Source organism: Pecten maximus, chromosome 16, assembly GCF_902652985.1.
Source record: "Pecten maximus chromosome 16, xPecMax1.1, whole genome shotgun sequence".
NCBI classification, from domain to species: Eukaryota; Metazoa; Mollusca; class Bivalvia; order Pectinida; family Pectinidae; genus Pecten; species Pecten maximus.
Window position 1 is genome coordinate 34,805,551 of NC_047030.1, and position 16,609 is coordinate 34,822,159.

General features: G+C 36.1%; 1 protein-coding gene across 1 annotated transcript; it reads right to left on the reverse strand.

Annotated features, from left to right (window-relative positions):
- Positions 1 to 5,797: 5,797 nt before the first annotated feature.
- On the reverse strand, positions 5,798 to 16,582 carry LOC117345034 (pleckstrin homology domain-containing family M member 1-like; the record flags this gene model as incomplete). Its single annotated transcript, XM_033907962.1, is given in 10 exon segments — positions 5,798 to 5,937; positions 7,258 to 8,421; positions 9,520 to 9,645; positions 10,664 to 10,734; positions 11,205 to 11,284; positions 12,958 to 13,053; positions 13,399 to 13,452; positions 13,794 to 13,872; positions 14,718 to 14,838; positions 16,489 to 16,582. Coding segments are annotated over 10 exon segments (1,953 nt in total), but the record flags the coding sequence as incomplete, so codon positions are not given.
- Between the last annotated feature and the right edge of the window lie 27 nt (positions 16,583 to 16,609).

The window sequence follows — 16,609 nt, forward strand, 5'->3', positions numbered from 1 at the left end:
TAAAATGGCGATATCCCCCGCTCCCCGCATTTGGTATGAAAACCCGAATACATGTATATATCAAGCTCAAAGTAAGAGTTATTAAAGTATAACTTTAAATGTATTAAGTTGAGTTTGGCATCGTCCTTGAATGAAATAAAAACAACAAAATAACACAGAATTGATGCAATATATACAAAATGATGATGATATTTATGTAGCAAAACAGGAAATTTAATAATCACTTTTTATGACCAAAGATAGTCCATGTATAATGTTGATATACAATATAGTTATCTGAATTTTTTAGAGGTATATAATCAATTCTAAATTCTGATAGGCAGTTGTTGACGCAACAACACATAACAAAAGCTCTTACACCTAAATACATTTTGTATGTACATTGTATAATTTGTATCTCATATGTTGATAAGTACCACATCAACGCAGTTGTCCAAATTCACAAGTATCAATATGTGAGTATTGTAAAACTGAAAATGACAGCAGGTGACTGACATCCTGGATAACACTTCTTGGAGTATTTGGAGAATTGATATCCTAATGTATTAAACGAAGCTGCATGGATTAAGGTCATTACATGAAGTTTTGGTGAACTGTTTTGCAGCTGTAGCCCAGAAAAGTATGTCAAATGGACAGATAGGACACAACTAGGATACTACAAACAAAAGGAAACATTAGTAATTTGTTGTTTTTGACAAATTTTTCATTATAACAGAAACAAGAGATCCCAGAGGGATCTTGGCGCCCACCATTGAATGTTCTTTATAGGTTCCATGTCAGATTGATCTTTTCTCTACTTTTCTCTTCTTCTAAGTCTTACTAATCTGTGTAAACTCAGAAGAAACCTCTAGTACTTTTCAAACAAGGGAAACCTATATATAAAATTTAAGATTTAGGCACCAAGGGGAACCTATATATATGGAATTTGAGAAAGATTCCTTCAGTGCTTTCTGAGAAATAGTGATAACAAACTTCAATTGTCAAAATCCAAGATGGCTGCTTGTCGGCCATGTTGTTTTCCGATTGGTCTCAAAATGCAATATGCATAACTAGGCACCTGGGGGAACCTACATATGAAATTTCAGGAAGATCCCTTCATTAGTTTCTTAGTAATAGTGATAACCAGTTTCAATTTTCGAAATCCAAGATGGCTGCCTGTCGGCCATGTTGTTTTCTGATTGGTCTCAAAATGCAATATGCATAACAAGGCACCAAGGGGAACCTACATATGAAATTGGAGAAAGATCCAATCAGAACTTTCTCAGAAATAGCGATAACAAACTTCTATGGTCAAAATCCAAGATGGCTGCCTGTCGGCCATGTTGTTTTCCGATCAGTCCCAAAATGCGATATGCATTACTAGGCACCAAGGGGAACCTACATATGAAATTTGAGGAAGATCCCTTTAGTACTTTCACAGAAATAGCGATAACAAACTTCAATTGTCAAAATCCAAGATGGCTGCCTGTCGGCCATGTTGTTTTCAGATCGGTCTCAAAATGCAATATGCATAACTAGGCACTAAGGGGAACCTACATATGAAATTTGAGAAAGATCCCTTCTGTGCTTTTTGAGAAATAGCGATAACAATCTTCAATTGTCAAAATCCAAGATGGCTGCCTGTCGGCCATGTTGTTTTCCGATTGGTCTCAAAATGCAATATGCATAACTAGGCACCAAGGGGAACCTACATATGAAATTTGAGAAAGATCCCTTCAGTACTTTCTTAGAAATAGCGATAACAAACTTCAATGGTCAAAATCCAAGATGGCTGCCTGTCGGCCATGTTGTTTTCCGATCGGTCCCAAAATGCAATATGCATAACTAGGCACCAAGGGAAACCTACATATAAAATTTGAGAAAGATCCCTTCAGTACTTTCTCAGAAATAGCGATAACAAACTTCAATGGTCAAAATCCAAGATGGCTGCCCGTCGGCCATGTTGTTTTCCGATCGGTCCCAAAATGCAATATGCATAACTAGGCACCAAGGGAAACCCTCATATCAAATTTGAGAAAGATCCCTTCAGTACTTTCTTAGAAATAGCGATAACAAACTTCAATTGTCAAAATCCAAGATGGCTGCCTGTCGGCCATGTTGTTTTCCGATCGGTCCCAAAACGCAATATGCATAACTAGGCACCAAGGGAAACCAACATATGAAATTTGAGAAAGATCCCTTCAGCTCTTTCTCAGAAATAGCGATAACAAACTTCAATGGTCAAAATCCAAGATGGCTGCCTGTCGGCCATTTTGTTTTCCGATCGGTCCCAAAATGCAATATGCATAACTAGGCACCAAGGGGAACCTACATATGAAATTTGAGAAAGATCCCTTCAGTACTTTCTGAGGATTAGCGATAACAAGAATTGTTTACGGACGGACGGACGGACGGACGACGGACCACGGACGCAGGGCGATTTGAATAGCCCACCATCTGATGATGGTGGGCTAAAAATACTGAAAAAGGAAGGTCTGCAATAGCAAAAGGCACGACTAGAGTACTACTCTGATCCATACAGAAAGTTTCAAGGAGCTGCCCTGAATGGTTTTTGAGTTATAGCCCAGAAACAAAAGGAAACAGTAATTTGGTATTTTTGATTGAGTTTCCATGGTGCCAGAAAAAATACCGAAAATGGAAGGTCCGCAATAGCAAAAGGCACAACTAGGGCACTAGTCTGATATATACAGAAAGTTTCAAGGAGCTGCGTTGAACAGTTTAGGAGTTATAGCCCGGAAACAAAAGGAAACAGTAATTTGGTATTTTTTATTAAGTTTCCATGGTGCCAGAAAAAATACCGAAAATGGAAGGTCCGCAATAGCAAAAGGCACAACTAGGGCACTAGTCTGATATATACAGAAAGTTTCAAGGAGCTGCGTTGAACGGTTATGGAGTTATAGCCCGGAAAAGAATCTCGGACGGACACACGGACGGAGCCCAATTTAATATCCCCCTCAAACGCATTTCGCGGGGGATAAAAAAGAAGAAAAAAAGTCCTCCTCCACCAACGCCCAATATCATAAGATATACTGAGAAATTAATGTAATATTAGTGTATTGATAGGTATTGTAAATAAAAAAAATAAAATTATATACTATAGACATACATATCTTAGCTCAAAATTAAACAGTGCAACATTGATGACATATCAATGATATTTATATATGATTAAAACTACAAATATATTATGACAGCAAATTCAGCAAATTGCCCAAAACATCAATCAAAAGTCCTGAAAAAAGACTATAGCTTAAATTTATATGCATAAAGTCCTGCACACAATGGGTATAGCTACAAATGACTGCGACATTTTCAAGCCAGCTATGCCATGTGATATTATCAGAGCTACATTTATGAGGGGTTTCCAAACTAAATCATGTGGTCAAGCTAGACACCAGAAATTGATGTAAATATCCAGATATAGCATAGAGACTGGGAGTGTATAAACATACACAATGAATAAAAAGATCATGTTTTACTGTGATGTTCTTTTAAATATTGGAATTTTTTTGTTGTTAAAATATTGGTAATAGATTCCAGTTAGTCAACTCGCCCCCTACTGCTTGTGTGAGGTATAGTGATATACAATGTGAGGCGAGCTTTGTACCGATAACGGTAATATTGTTTTATCTTGTAATTGGCCGGGGCCACATATCAACTCAGATTCAAAGTGGTAGGTGGGTTTATTACAGGACAATGAAATGATATTTTCTACTGAACTGCGAAAGGCATGGATGGGCATATTACCATTAGCTTGTCTGAAAATGGCAGGGTATCGTATGTACCACAACAAATCTTTCCAGATTTGTGTAATCCTCCTATATATTGCACAGCACAACAATCATCAAGATGACAAAGCCAGAGAAAAACAAAGCTATTAAATATTGATATTAAATATGCATGCAAATAAAAGAATATGAGAATGCTACAAAATAAAAATTGTGAAACCTGTCTTATTGGGCCCCTGAGTATTTTGACATCTTCTCAAATTCAACAAATTGTGAATGTAAGTTGGCAAACCAGACCTGTGTATACTGCCATACTGTTTAATCTGACCAATTTTTTGTCCCACAGGGTGTCAGATTAGACAGGTTAATTTGACCAATTTACTGTGTTCCACAGAGTGTCAGATTAGACAGGTTAAACTGACCAACATGTTGTGTTCCACAGGGTGTCAGATTAGACAGGTTAGTCTGACCAATATGTTGTGTCCTACAGGGTGTCGGATTATACAGGTTTATCTGACCAATATGAGTTGCCCCACATGATGTTGGATTAAACAGGTTAGTCTGACCAATATTTAAGCCCCTCAGGGTGTCGGATTAAACAGGTTAGTCTGACCAATATGTTGTGTTCAACAGGGTGTCGGATTAGACAGGTTAGTCGTACCAATATGTTTTGTCCCACAGGGTGTCAGATTAGACAGGTTAATTTGACCGATATGCTGTACCCCACTGGGTGTCAGATTAGACAGGTTAATCTGACCAATATTTTAAGCCCCTCAGGACGTCAGATAAGACCAATATATTGTGTCATATACAGAGTGTCCGATTAAAAAGGTTTATATGACAAATATATATGTTGTGTCACACAGGGTGTCAAATGAGACAGGTTAGTCTGACCAATATTTAAGCCCCTCATGGTGTCAGATAAGACAGGTTTCACTTTAAGCAGTATTAGTAATAGAGTTGTCTCCCATGCAGACTTACTCTGTCCAGCTTCTTGTGAGAAGCGTAACTATAAGCTGACACTATTTCAAAGTCGTCAGCAGTGTTATCTTTATCGTCCTGGAAACAAACAAGCACGGATGCTATCAGAAACGAGCGTCTAGCCATTACAGGTAACACAGGGTGACTAAAGCACTTGGATAATACATACTATTACATAGTGATAATAACATTTAGGATGTTTTATTACTTTTCATCCTGCAACTGGCATCCAATTGGTCGGAATACACCTACTACACATATTTTTATCTATATTCACGATTGGCAGTGATGGAAAACAGTTACATTTAAGCACATGTGTCAATTCAAAAGACCTAATCCAAAAGAAATGTATAAAAAGGCGGACATATTTGGAACATCGTTGATACTGTTTCACTTAAAAATGACTAATTTTGATGACTGTTGGATGATAAATAGAATAAATGGTCAGTGTCTTAAAATACAAGATGTATTTTCGTCTCGGGACAGAAAGACAAAAGTGGCAACTAAAGCCACTTTAAAATTTGTCTTTCTGTCCCGAGCCAAATATACATCTTATATTTTAAGACACTGAATTTCTGCCTAGGATCCTTATCTTCACAGCAGCTCGACCTGTACTTTCCGGATATAATACCTAGCCTGGTGATTTTGTTACTCTTTCGTAAAAATGCAAGGATGACGCTAAAATTAATGTCTCATACTTCTAAGTTAACATCCATAAACCAAGATGTTGTTGTAATCATCGATGCCTTTAACCTTTATAAAGACAACAGCCTTTCAAATTATTCTAAAATTACTGCTGATAACAGGATAATTTATGTTTAATACAAAAATAATTATAATATTTTTTCTTTTTTTTTTTTACTTTGCAAAGATCCGAGCTCAGACCTGGCTAAATGAAATATAACAGGTTAATTACTAGGGGATTTGTTGAAGCTGTAGGTATACTTAAAACACATTTTTGACTTTACGAAAACTGGACAATACATTTCAGGCTTCTGTATCTGTGTGAATCTGTGTGGTGGATATATACATACTCAAACATCGTGTTGTGCAGGAATATATACTATATAATATATAACAATGTTTACCTGATCTGGATGAACAATGGGTTTGGATGGGGATACTTTGTTAAGGTCTGGTAAATCTTGTAGCAAGTCGTCCAGGGACGGCGATGTCATGACCGAGCTGGAGGGAGTATAGTTCTGTAAAAGGCTGCCGAAGCTCTCCGCTGTGGAAACCGTGGAAACAGAGTTAACAGTGAAGGACAACAAAATATCTTACTTCTCAGTCACACTTAGATATTAGAGAAATTATTTACTTTCTTGATGTAGAAGTAAGAAAATTAAGAAATGAATTTTAATACTCAGTCTGGTACAAACACAAATGCACAAAAACTGATGTGAAAGTTTTCTTTTTAACTTCAAAATGAATGATAACTGGAACCTAGACACTACACAAAAAAAAAAAAAAAATCAAAATCAATGACATATTGGTACCCAATTTGCAAATTATATAATTAGGTACCAATACATGCATATGTATGTCAATAATTTTGAAATTTTGAATTATAAATAAGGAAAGGCAAAATAAAAAGTCCATTTTCTTATGTTTACTTATCAACTAAATTAGAAACAACATAGAATTTGGAACAATCCCCGCCAGATGATAAAACAATTGATTTGGCTCAATGTAGATGGTCAAACCTATCGATAAAGGCTACTCACGGGAGCGGACAAAGGAGGCCTTTATAGACAGGTGGCCTTTATATAGAGGTTGAGTAAGCAATAAACTGTGTTAGATTACATTGGAACCAAATCATAGTTTATTTGATTAATAAACATTTTTTTTCTTTATCTAAAGGTGACCTCTACAGACAGGTTTTATCACATAATGATGATCATTATCAACAAGTTTTATCACATCAAGGTGGCCTCTTCAGACAGGTTTTATCACATAATGATGATCATTATCGACAAGTTTTATCATATTAAGGTGACCTTTATATAGAGGTTGAGTAAGCAATAAACTGTGTTAGATTACATTGGAACCAAATCATAGTTTATTTGATTAATAAACTTTTTTTTCTTTATCTAAAGGTGACCTCTACAGACAGGTTTTATCACATAATGATGATCATTATCAACAAGTTTTATCACATCAAGCTGGCCTCTTCAGACAGGTTTTATCATATAAAGGTGGTGGCTATATACAAGTTTTATCACATCAAGGTGGCCTCTTCAGACAGGTTTTATCACATAATGATGATCATTATCGACAAGTTTTATCCTATTAAGGTGACCTTTATAGTCAGGGCTTCATTACATAAGGCGCCATTTGGGGAAGGTTTAACTGCCATTTCAGAAATTACGTATTGCAGTTTTTTCCGATAGAGTGAAGAGTTCAGTTGGTCTTGAGATATATATTCAACACGACCTGTTTTGCAATTCTTTAAGTTTCTTCAGACACACTCAATTAATCACCTCAAGAAATTGACAAATGTCAGATTCAATCATAGTAAGTAAATAAATCTACCGGTAATTATACTCACATTTAGGCCGTCCTGTGGCCACGGCTTCACTTACACTAGGACCCTGGAGTGGCTGGACAGTGTCCTGAGCTTCAAGGTCAAACGAAGATGACCAACCACTTTTAGCACCAAGACTATTACCTACAAAAGGCGAGCCTACATGAGAATCACTGTCGTTGTCCTCATTATCATTGAACTGTCCGGGAATATCCGACTCCGACCGAGCATCTATCACACCTAGCCTGTTTCGGGGTTCCGTTGTTGTTACAGCGCGAATGTCCGGCATGGATAATCTCCCCCTTCTTGTCTTTGACCCTGCCGTTTCTATGCCAACTGCAACAGCAGGAGACAACTCCGGAGCGGCAGCTGATTTTTGCGGCGGACTTAAATCCGGTTTCAGCCTCCGCATCTTTCCTTTCACTTTACTAGGCCGTTTCTGTGTTTCTGAATCTTTTTGACTAATCGGGGAAACCGAAACTCTATCAAAGTCTGGTGTTGAGGAAAGAGATTTGGAAGCGGGTGAATTATCGACATTCAAAGAGGTAACTGACAAATCAGGAAGGCCGGATTGCTGAAAATAGTCAGTGGCTGTAAATTTCGACCCTTCTCCATCACTTTCATTCAAAATATCATCGAGAATCCTGGCATTTATAGCGTCATTATCCATGTGATTCAATTCAGGTGAATTTCCAATCTTAAACTTTGGCTTTGCTTCAGGTACTGATGTTAAATTTTCACAAATAGCCGATTCATTTTTCTGTGTTTCTAAAATTTCATTATCATCTGTTAAACTGAACATATTTTCCTTTTCATCTTCGATATAGGAAGCAGGGCTTTTATTGTACTTCACGGGATCTGGACACGATACATGACTAGAACTCGAACATTCAGACATCCCTGTATCGTGAGACGAAGATGTTCTGCCCATGTTTCTAATTTTTTCCACATCACTACGAGAAAGCTCTGAGCTGATAGCTAGCGGTTTATTACCAGAGTCATTAGAAGAATCCTGAAAATTTTTTTGAGACTTTTTGACTGAATGACCTTTAGATGACCTTCGCGATGATTCACCTTCAGAACTACTCCCCCGTGACCTAGTTCTAAAACTCCTAACGTCCACAGTATCATGGCCGTTAGCAACTTCGCCGTCATAATACTTCTCATCTGGACTGGAATCTTTTTGTTCTGAAACCAATGACAATCGTAAATAATACTGATAATTGGTAGAGTAAAAAGTTTTTTGTCTGAACAACAATTATCTAAAATTAATTATCACTAAAAAACAAAGTGAACTGGGCTAATACTGATAAGCTTAGCCTTTGTCTTCCTCATTGGTAAATTGTGTGTATAATGTGACTTTACATGTATATACAAAAATAAAAAATAAAGAAAAAGCAAGACTTTGCCGCTAGGCCTTTCTGCCCTCTCAGGCTTCTTCAGGCACCTTAAGAAGCCTGAGAGGGCAGAAAGGTCTAGCGGCAAAGTCTTGTTTTTTCGTTATTTTTTATACATTCACCTTCGCAAGGACAGATTTCTAATTGAAATGATGTGATGATACATGGTGTAAATATGAACTAAATGTAAACTTTATTTATATTACAGCAATTGCTAAACAAGTTTTATCAATTTATATTATTAATATTAATCATGCATATTGGCCCAAATTAAAGCCCACAGTGGGCTTTAATTTGGGCCAATATGCATGATTAATATTAATAATATAAATTGATAAAACTTGTGGGAGGAAACCGGAGAACCCGGCCTGTGGCACATTGCCACCCAGTCACCATGAATATGATCTAAATCTGTCCAAATCTGACGACATATTGTGGATATCTCGGTCATTGTATCTTCTACAGTTTTGCAACAATCAAATCAGGTGTTACATGAAATAAATTTTATAATAGGTGTGATTTGGTTTTGGTTTTATTTTGTTTAATGTCCTAACAGCCACGGTCATTTAAGGACGTGCCAGGTTTTGAGGTGGAGGAAAGCCAGAGTACCCGGAGAAAAACCACCAGCCTACGGTCAGTACCCGGCAACTGCCCCACGTAGGTTTCGAACTCGCAACCCAGAGGTGGAGACACCTTAACCACTCGGCCACCATCAATAATAGGCAGCCTCACTATTTTTGTCTCAAATTCCGTTCTATCTGTCTATTCAACAGCAATGACTCCTAAAGACAATTGATATGAAGAACTCTTTGACATGATGGATAAAAATGGCCACCTTCCATCAAAAAATAATTCCTTAATGTAAATTTGTACTCTTGCTCTTAGTTACCTGATGATATCACAGGTAAAGGTGTGTTGTCCGGTTGAAGAAGCCCCGCTAGGATTAACGGTGATTTCGCCCAGCTATTTAACAATCGGGAGTTGTACGACAGCTTGAATTCCAAAGACATCAACCCTGAAAATAATGACATTTCTTTCATATTGAAGTAAACGATTCTCAACACCTTCAAACTTTTATTTGTCTTCATCATAATGTCATAATGTTAAGATTTTGTCAACATACTCTGACCTTTCAACAATCCATCGTCAGAACATTATTTACAAATTTCATAGCCCTTACTCTGACCTTTCAACAATCCATCGTCAGAACATTATTTACAAATTTCATAGCCCTAACAAACACTGCAGTTCATATATGTTCATAAATGTAGAAAAAGCTGCCTGATAAACATTGTATAAACATTTATCCTGCAACTAGCACCGCATTGTTGGAATAAAACCACCATATATATTTTTGCTGTATTCGGCAGTGACGAAAAACAGCTGTGTTTTAGAATCTTTCGACATGCGTCAATTCAACTGACCTACTTCCAAGTGAAACAACATTCAAAAGGTGAGCATATTTGAACATTGTTGATACCGTTTCATTTGAAATGATTATTTTTATGGTTGTTGCATTATAAATAGAATACATGGTCAGTGTCTTCGAATATAAGCTGTATTTTTGGCTCGGGACAGAAAGACAAAACTGGCTCGCTACATTTGTCTTTCTTTACCCTCACCAAAATACAGCTTATATTTAATTTGAAGACAATGACTATTTATTCTCTACACATAATGCAATATATAACAATATGCCAACAATGGCAAGTGCAGTCTACGATTGTTGTCACGCACGGCCAGACATCACATTCGGGATGACCCTACACAATTACCTTGCTTAGAGAAGTTAGCTGGTCACAAATATTCCCTACATTATCACACCAAATAATGTGACATCACAGTCGCAAATTTTTTTTTATCAAATAAATGTTCAGTAGTATTAATCAAGCAATGGCAGTATATTCCACAGCTACATACTTTCACTTTAAGACAGAAACCAACAGATTGTGACATCTCATATCAGGGACTATTGTTTAAAGTCAGATGTTCAGGAATGGTTTTCCTGAATTTTGTCAGTAAAATACACAAACCTTTCAGGTAAGATTTGAATATCTCTGGTTGTTCATGATCCCGAAGGTACGCTGTTCGATGATAAAAGGATCTGAAATACCACAAGGCACCATTGTCACATAACACTGAGAATTGTACAGCATTGAGGAAAATTACAGTGAAACCCGATTTGACCTATCGGATATGACAATGTGTCAGTATATATAGACAGTGTCAGCAAGATTGGACACATGGTCAGATGTTACAGGATGTTGTTAAAGTCAGTGGTCGGTAAAATCAGGTTTCACTGTATAACACGTTTCTTATTCTTTATAAATTATATTCTAAAAGGCCTTTAAATTCTTAACATAGAGAACCTGTTAAACAGCCTGTTGAGGGTTTCATCTGATATCTGTACTTAAGAATTTTATTTCAAAAGTGCCAGAGTATAACCTTTGACCGTTACTGATAACTGATTGTCGATGATATTTTCCTAGATGACGATACTGTTTATTATATTTTTTGAAAAGTTTTCTGTTCCTGAATACAAACAAGAAATATAGAATATTGAGAAGTACTTACTCCAGAGATTTCTTATCAGCTAACATGGCATCTACGTAGCTTTCCATGAGGCAGTCGTTCAGAGCCATACGGATCCATGCCTAAGTAGAAAAACGCACGAGAAATCCATTACTTTTTTGTTCTGTCATATGAAATGAATATTTAATTGATCATAATGAATTTTATAAATTTTTTGAAAAAAAAAATTAATTACAAACTTTGAAAGACTTCACAACACAACTACAGCAAAATTTAAGGAAATCTGTTTTTACCTTAATGTCAAAAAGTTAAAAATATGGAAAGCTCAATACTTGCCAAGAACATGTATGTGAAGGTGATAAAGTTTTCTCTGATTAATTCATTTAAAGTGACTAAATAAATATTATAATATTAAACAATAATACAGGTAACATATAACTACATATACATGTAATTGATCAAGTAGTAATAACGACAGTACAGACAAGTAAATTGTCAAATTTTCGAGGCAATCTGCCCCTTTATCAGGAAACAGATAAATTACAAACGATCACATATAGACATAGAACATGGAACAGTTACACAAATTTAGTAGGTAGACAACGAAAAATATTGTTATGTTTGTGAAAACGATCCCCTCAGGCCGATAATCAATTCCCTGAGGGCCTATCATATTAATTAGAAACATCTTGGTGGTGTATCGATGGTAAAAGTAAATAAATAGATGAATAATATAACTAAAAAGTTTAACAAAATAACATCGTGAGTTGAATCAATTCTAATTTGCAGTGTAGTTATTGGATGGGTGATCATGACCTGCTTTCAGGACAATGTGTATTGTTATAGATACAGGTATTGTCTCCAGATACAGGTATTGTCTCCAGATACAGGTATTGTCTCCAGATACAGGTGTTGTCTCCAGATACAGGTATTGTCTCCAGATACAGGTATTGTCTCCAGATACAGGTATTGTCTCCAGATACAGGTATTGTCTCCAGATACAGGTATTGTCTTCAGATACAGGTATTGTCTCCAGATACAGGTATTGTCTCCAGATACAGGTATTGTCTCCAGATACAGGTATTGTCTCCAGATACAGGTATTGTCTCAAGATACAGGTATTGTCTCCGAAACTTTATTGCAATTTTTTAAGATTCTGAACAAGAGTGATGATTCCAGCATTTCATGTGACTGAAGCCTGCCATGATAATATCAGGTTTCTCTGAAGGAATCAGGTGAATTAGTAAGTTGGGATACAAGTAGAGCTGTGTATCGCAAGGTGGGTAGCGATACGATTTGTAATGCGATACAGGGGTCACATACGATACGATACGTATCACGATATATGAGAAGCTGATGACCTATCAGATATCTGGTATTCCATCGTACAGTAGTCATGTTTTGTTTGTGATATTACCGGAATATTTGAGTCTTTGTCTACATTCATTACAAAAAACATATGTTTCCCAAAAAAAGTATTCTTTAATTTAGATAATTTGGATTTAAAATAACTTTAACAGGCAGCTTTATAAGCCGCTGGAACAGCCTTGTCAGTCATGTTGTCTACTACAAAACATAAGCTAACGTTAGTCAAGGGAGATAACTACAAATTTTCAGGTATCGGGATACAAATCAAGGATAGACGATTCATCTATGCACCACTCTGCGATCCAATACATCAATGCATTGGTGAATCGTCTATCACCACTAGATACAAGACAATAAACTCACTATAAGGCTGTAGTATATACTGTAAATCACTTATATTTCGCGTGGGATTTATTTTATATATTACCCGACAAAGTCCAATTTCCGTGGTGACCTGACCCAGTCTCTTCAGCTGGGCTGTGACATCGCTGTGAGTAAACTTTACAGCAAACTGCCAGAAATTCTGCAGAAAATTATCAAATAAATATTTCAACATTTAATCCAATTATTTCTTTATTCAATTTTTTTTTCTACATAATTACATACATCTATATGTCACAGATATAAACTATATCAACTTTTTGGTAAACTTTTCAAAATAGATTGTGACAATAATTTAACAAAAGAATAATTTTTTCGAGTTATACAGTAATCCAAGATTGGAAATAGGAAATAGGCAAAACATCTACTTACTGACAAAAAACAATTAAAGCTATTTCTTCTTTTGGTAGATGACTGAAATGAGCATTCCATTTTTTATTCAACGCTACAAGCTACATATTTCAATATACACATACATTGTACTTACAATTGAAATATCTGCATTCTCGCCAGCTGGATTAAACCCCATGTAACTTGCAAACTGTAACAAAACCTCAAATATAATACATGTACATGTATATAAGTATTTGTTTACATCTTTTTCGGATGAAATGTTAATTTAATTGATTTCTTTCGTTGTCTTTTTTTTTACTGTTTTGGACAAGTGAACTCTGGAGTCCCAGTAAGTGTCACACAAAAAATTTGAAATTGTTTATAATAATGCTTTTCTTTTGTGTATCCAACACAATCTGACATAGGTCATTCAAATTTCTGTTGTTAAAATCTTCATAAAGATACTATAGCTATAATTCAAATAACTAAACAAAATTTCTTACAGATGTTGTTAAATGGAAATATATTGTTTTTTTATTATTAACTTACCTTTTTAGAAACTGAGTTCTTAAGGTTATGCAGAAAAATAGCTTCTAGGATATTGCAGACAGCATTAGCCTTGTCCGTGCTAAAAAGGAAATAAAAATTAAGAATAACTTTAAGTTTATAAAAAAATTTTTTACATGTAAGTCTACATGTGTACCCTATGGCTGCTTTCACAATTTTTAGTCAGTCTTGGAAAGAAAGAAAGATAAACTCAAAATCCTTTACCCAAAGATCAAATCATGTAAAAAGTTGAAGGACTTTTTTTTAAAGAACTGATGTTTCAATTGATGAGGAAAATACTATTTTGACATTTTTTAATGCAACACAATTGTTAAAATATGTCAAATTTTGGAGTGAATTGTAATAATTTAGACAAGAGTGAACGATGACTTGTTTCAGGAATCTTCATCATTATAAAATAATTACAATTTATGAAGACAGTTTTAGATTTTTTTCATGTAACACATTTTAGGTATAATACTGGACAGGCCTAGTAGATGTCAATACACTAGGTCTTAAAATCTTTAAATCTATCACTAATTATCTAACAATGATATGATTAATTTTCCATTGTTTGAAAATCAATTTCAAAAATTAACTATAAGTGCATGTTGATATCAATTATTTTTCAGTTCCATAGCTATAGGCTATAGGGGTATGAACAAAATTTTGTTAGTAAGCTTTTGTAAGAATCTGCTACGTGAGATTCATACAGTTTGCAAACAAATTTTTTTTCATACCCCAATGAAACTAAAAAAATTGACATCAACATTAATGCTTAAATGATCACTGGGTCCATTTATTTCATAAACGAACAACTCTAGCCTAACTGTTATCAAACCTTTTGGACTATGACAAAGAATTCAAAATAAACCATGGCCAGAACATAATGCCCTACATTACGAACATCTTCTTTGTATACTCTACCTTGTGATGACTTCATCCGTACGATGGTGTTCCCGTTGGAGAGTCCTAATGGATGAGGACAGCTCCTTCGTGATGGATCTCTTGATTTGATTTTCGCGTGCAACATCTTCTGAGGTAGGACCTAAATTTTTCACATTTAAAAAAATAAATTATGAGTTATAGGAATATGAATATATGGCGCAGACTCAATGTATATATCTCTATATACATGTATACACAGATCAGTATATATATGCTATGCATTGTTATTCGTAATATAGTGACTGGATCATGCACCTTGACTGAATTTTCCTTACCGCACTGACACTTTAATGCATTAATTTTTTATTGTCTTTTTTTTCTCTTTCTTTCTTTCTTTTGTCGATTTCTTGTATTCAAACATCTCCTTCTTGAGAAAATAAAGTATGATGATGATGAGGTATCTAACACAGGTGTCCAGTGGCACTGTCCATTACCTGTATAGGGGGATTTGTGGTCAAACCTGACTGGACGTAGTGCACTACTAGTTTACCTGTAGCTTAAATGTAGTGCACTACTAGTTTACCTGTAGCTTAAATGTAGTGCACTACTAGCTATATATATAGTGTAGTATATTTCGTTATTCCATTGTATTTAGTTAGAAATGTTAGTGTTAGTAGTTCAGGTTTGTGTTGACCATGAGTAATTAGATGGGGTGCCCTATTTGCCCTACTTAGTTATGTACATGCTGACCGTGAGATTTTAGGCAGCGTAATACACCAGTCATTCACTGATAACGTTTTAATTACCTTGATCCGTGGCTACTGGTCTACGTTTGACACTGTTTGGGATTTATTGCCCCATGGCTTCGGGAGATCACTCTGGGGGTTCTTTATAGGTCCTCTGTCTATATTACCTATGGTCATCATATACTCATCCCGAATTACCATCTAAATGTTTACGTGTATGTGTATCCATATATCCATATTAGGTCAACGGACCGCCTCACGCCTGCTCCGACAGTTTGCCCGACTGCTCCGACAGGATTTGGTCAAGTTATGTCATAAGGCCAGTTCAGGACACGTTTGCCCGACAGACTTTAGTATATAAGGAAGAGTGAGAAAGAGCTTGGGGAGTTCGAATTCGAGGTGCCTATAGGTGTTGCTATGTTGGATTGTGCTGGATCTAGATCTGTTTGAGAGGGATTTACCTCAAACTGTGTAACCGATACTGAATACAAGAGTCTGAAACCGGGAGATGGTGTTGTTTTGTGATGTTCTCGATGGCCCACGTATACTAAATTATCCAAAACTCGGATATTGTAGCGAGTGCCAGACGCTACCACAGAGGGCATTGCTGAGCGACTCCGGAACTGTGACACGGTTGTTGTGTTCGCCAGGGGTTTTCGCGCTACAACAGTTTACCTGTAGCTTAAATGTAGTGCACTAGGAGTGCACGAGGGTGTAAAGGTTAGCTTACACTCAACAGTATGTCAGAATGTGGGGTGCAGTATGTGTATCATTTATATGTAACGCTGGCCTAGTTATGTTTACAATAATAATTGAGTTGAGTGGATACATTGGAGCACAGAGCATCCTCTAAAAAAGATGATATGATCCCTATGGGGTAGCTTGTCATCAAGGTTATTAAGTCAGCATTGTGCATGTTACACACTAAACCGTAAAACCCGAACTTCGATTTAAAAGTGACCTGGAAAGTGGGTGTCCTAAGCCTTCTCAGCAGGGTTCATAATACATAATTACGTAATCACAAAAACGTGGTGTATTTCACCTCCGATCGCACAAACACTCACCGCGTTTCCTAAATAAACTCATTTGGTTGGATCATCACACTTGATAAGTTTCAAATTTGACGCAGAAGCCTTTGTTTTTCCCCGTGATGGGTGTTTTGTCAACAGGACTTTTTCCTTAATC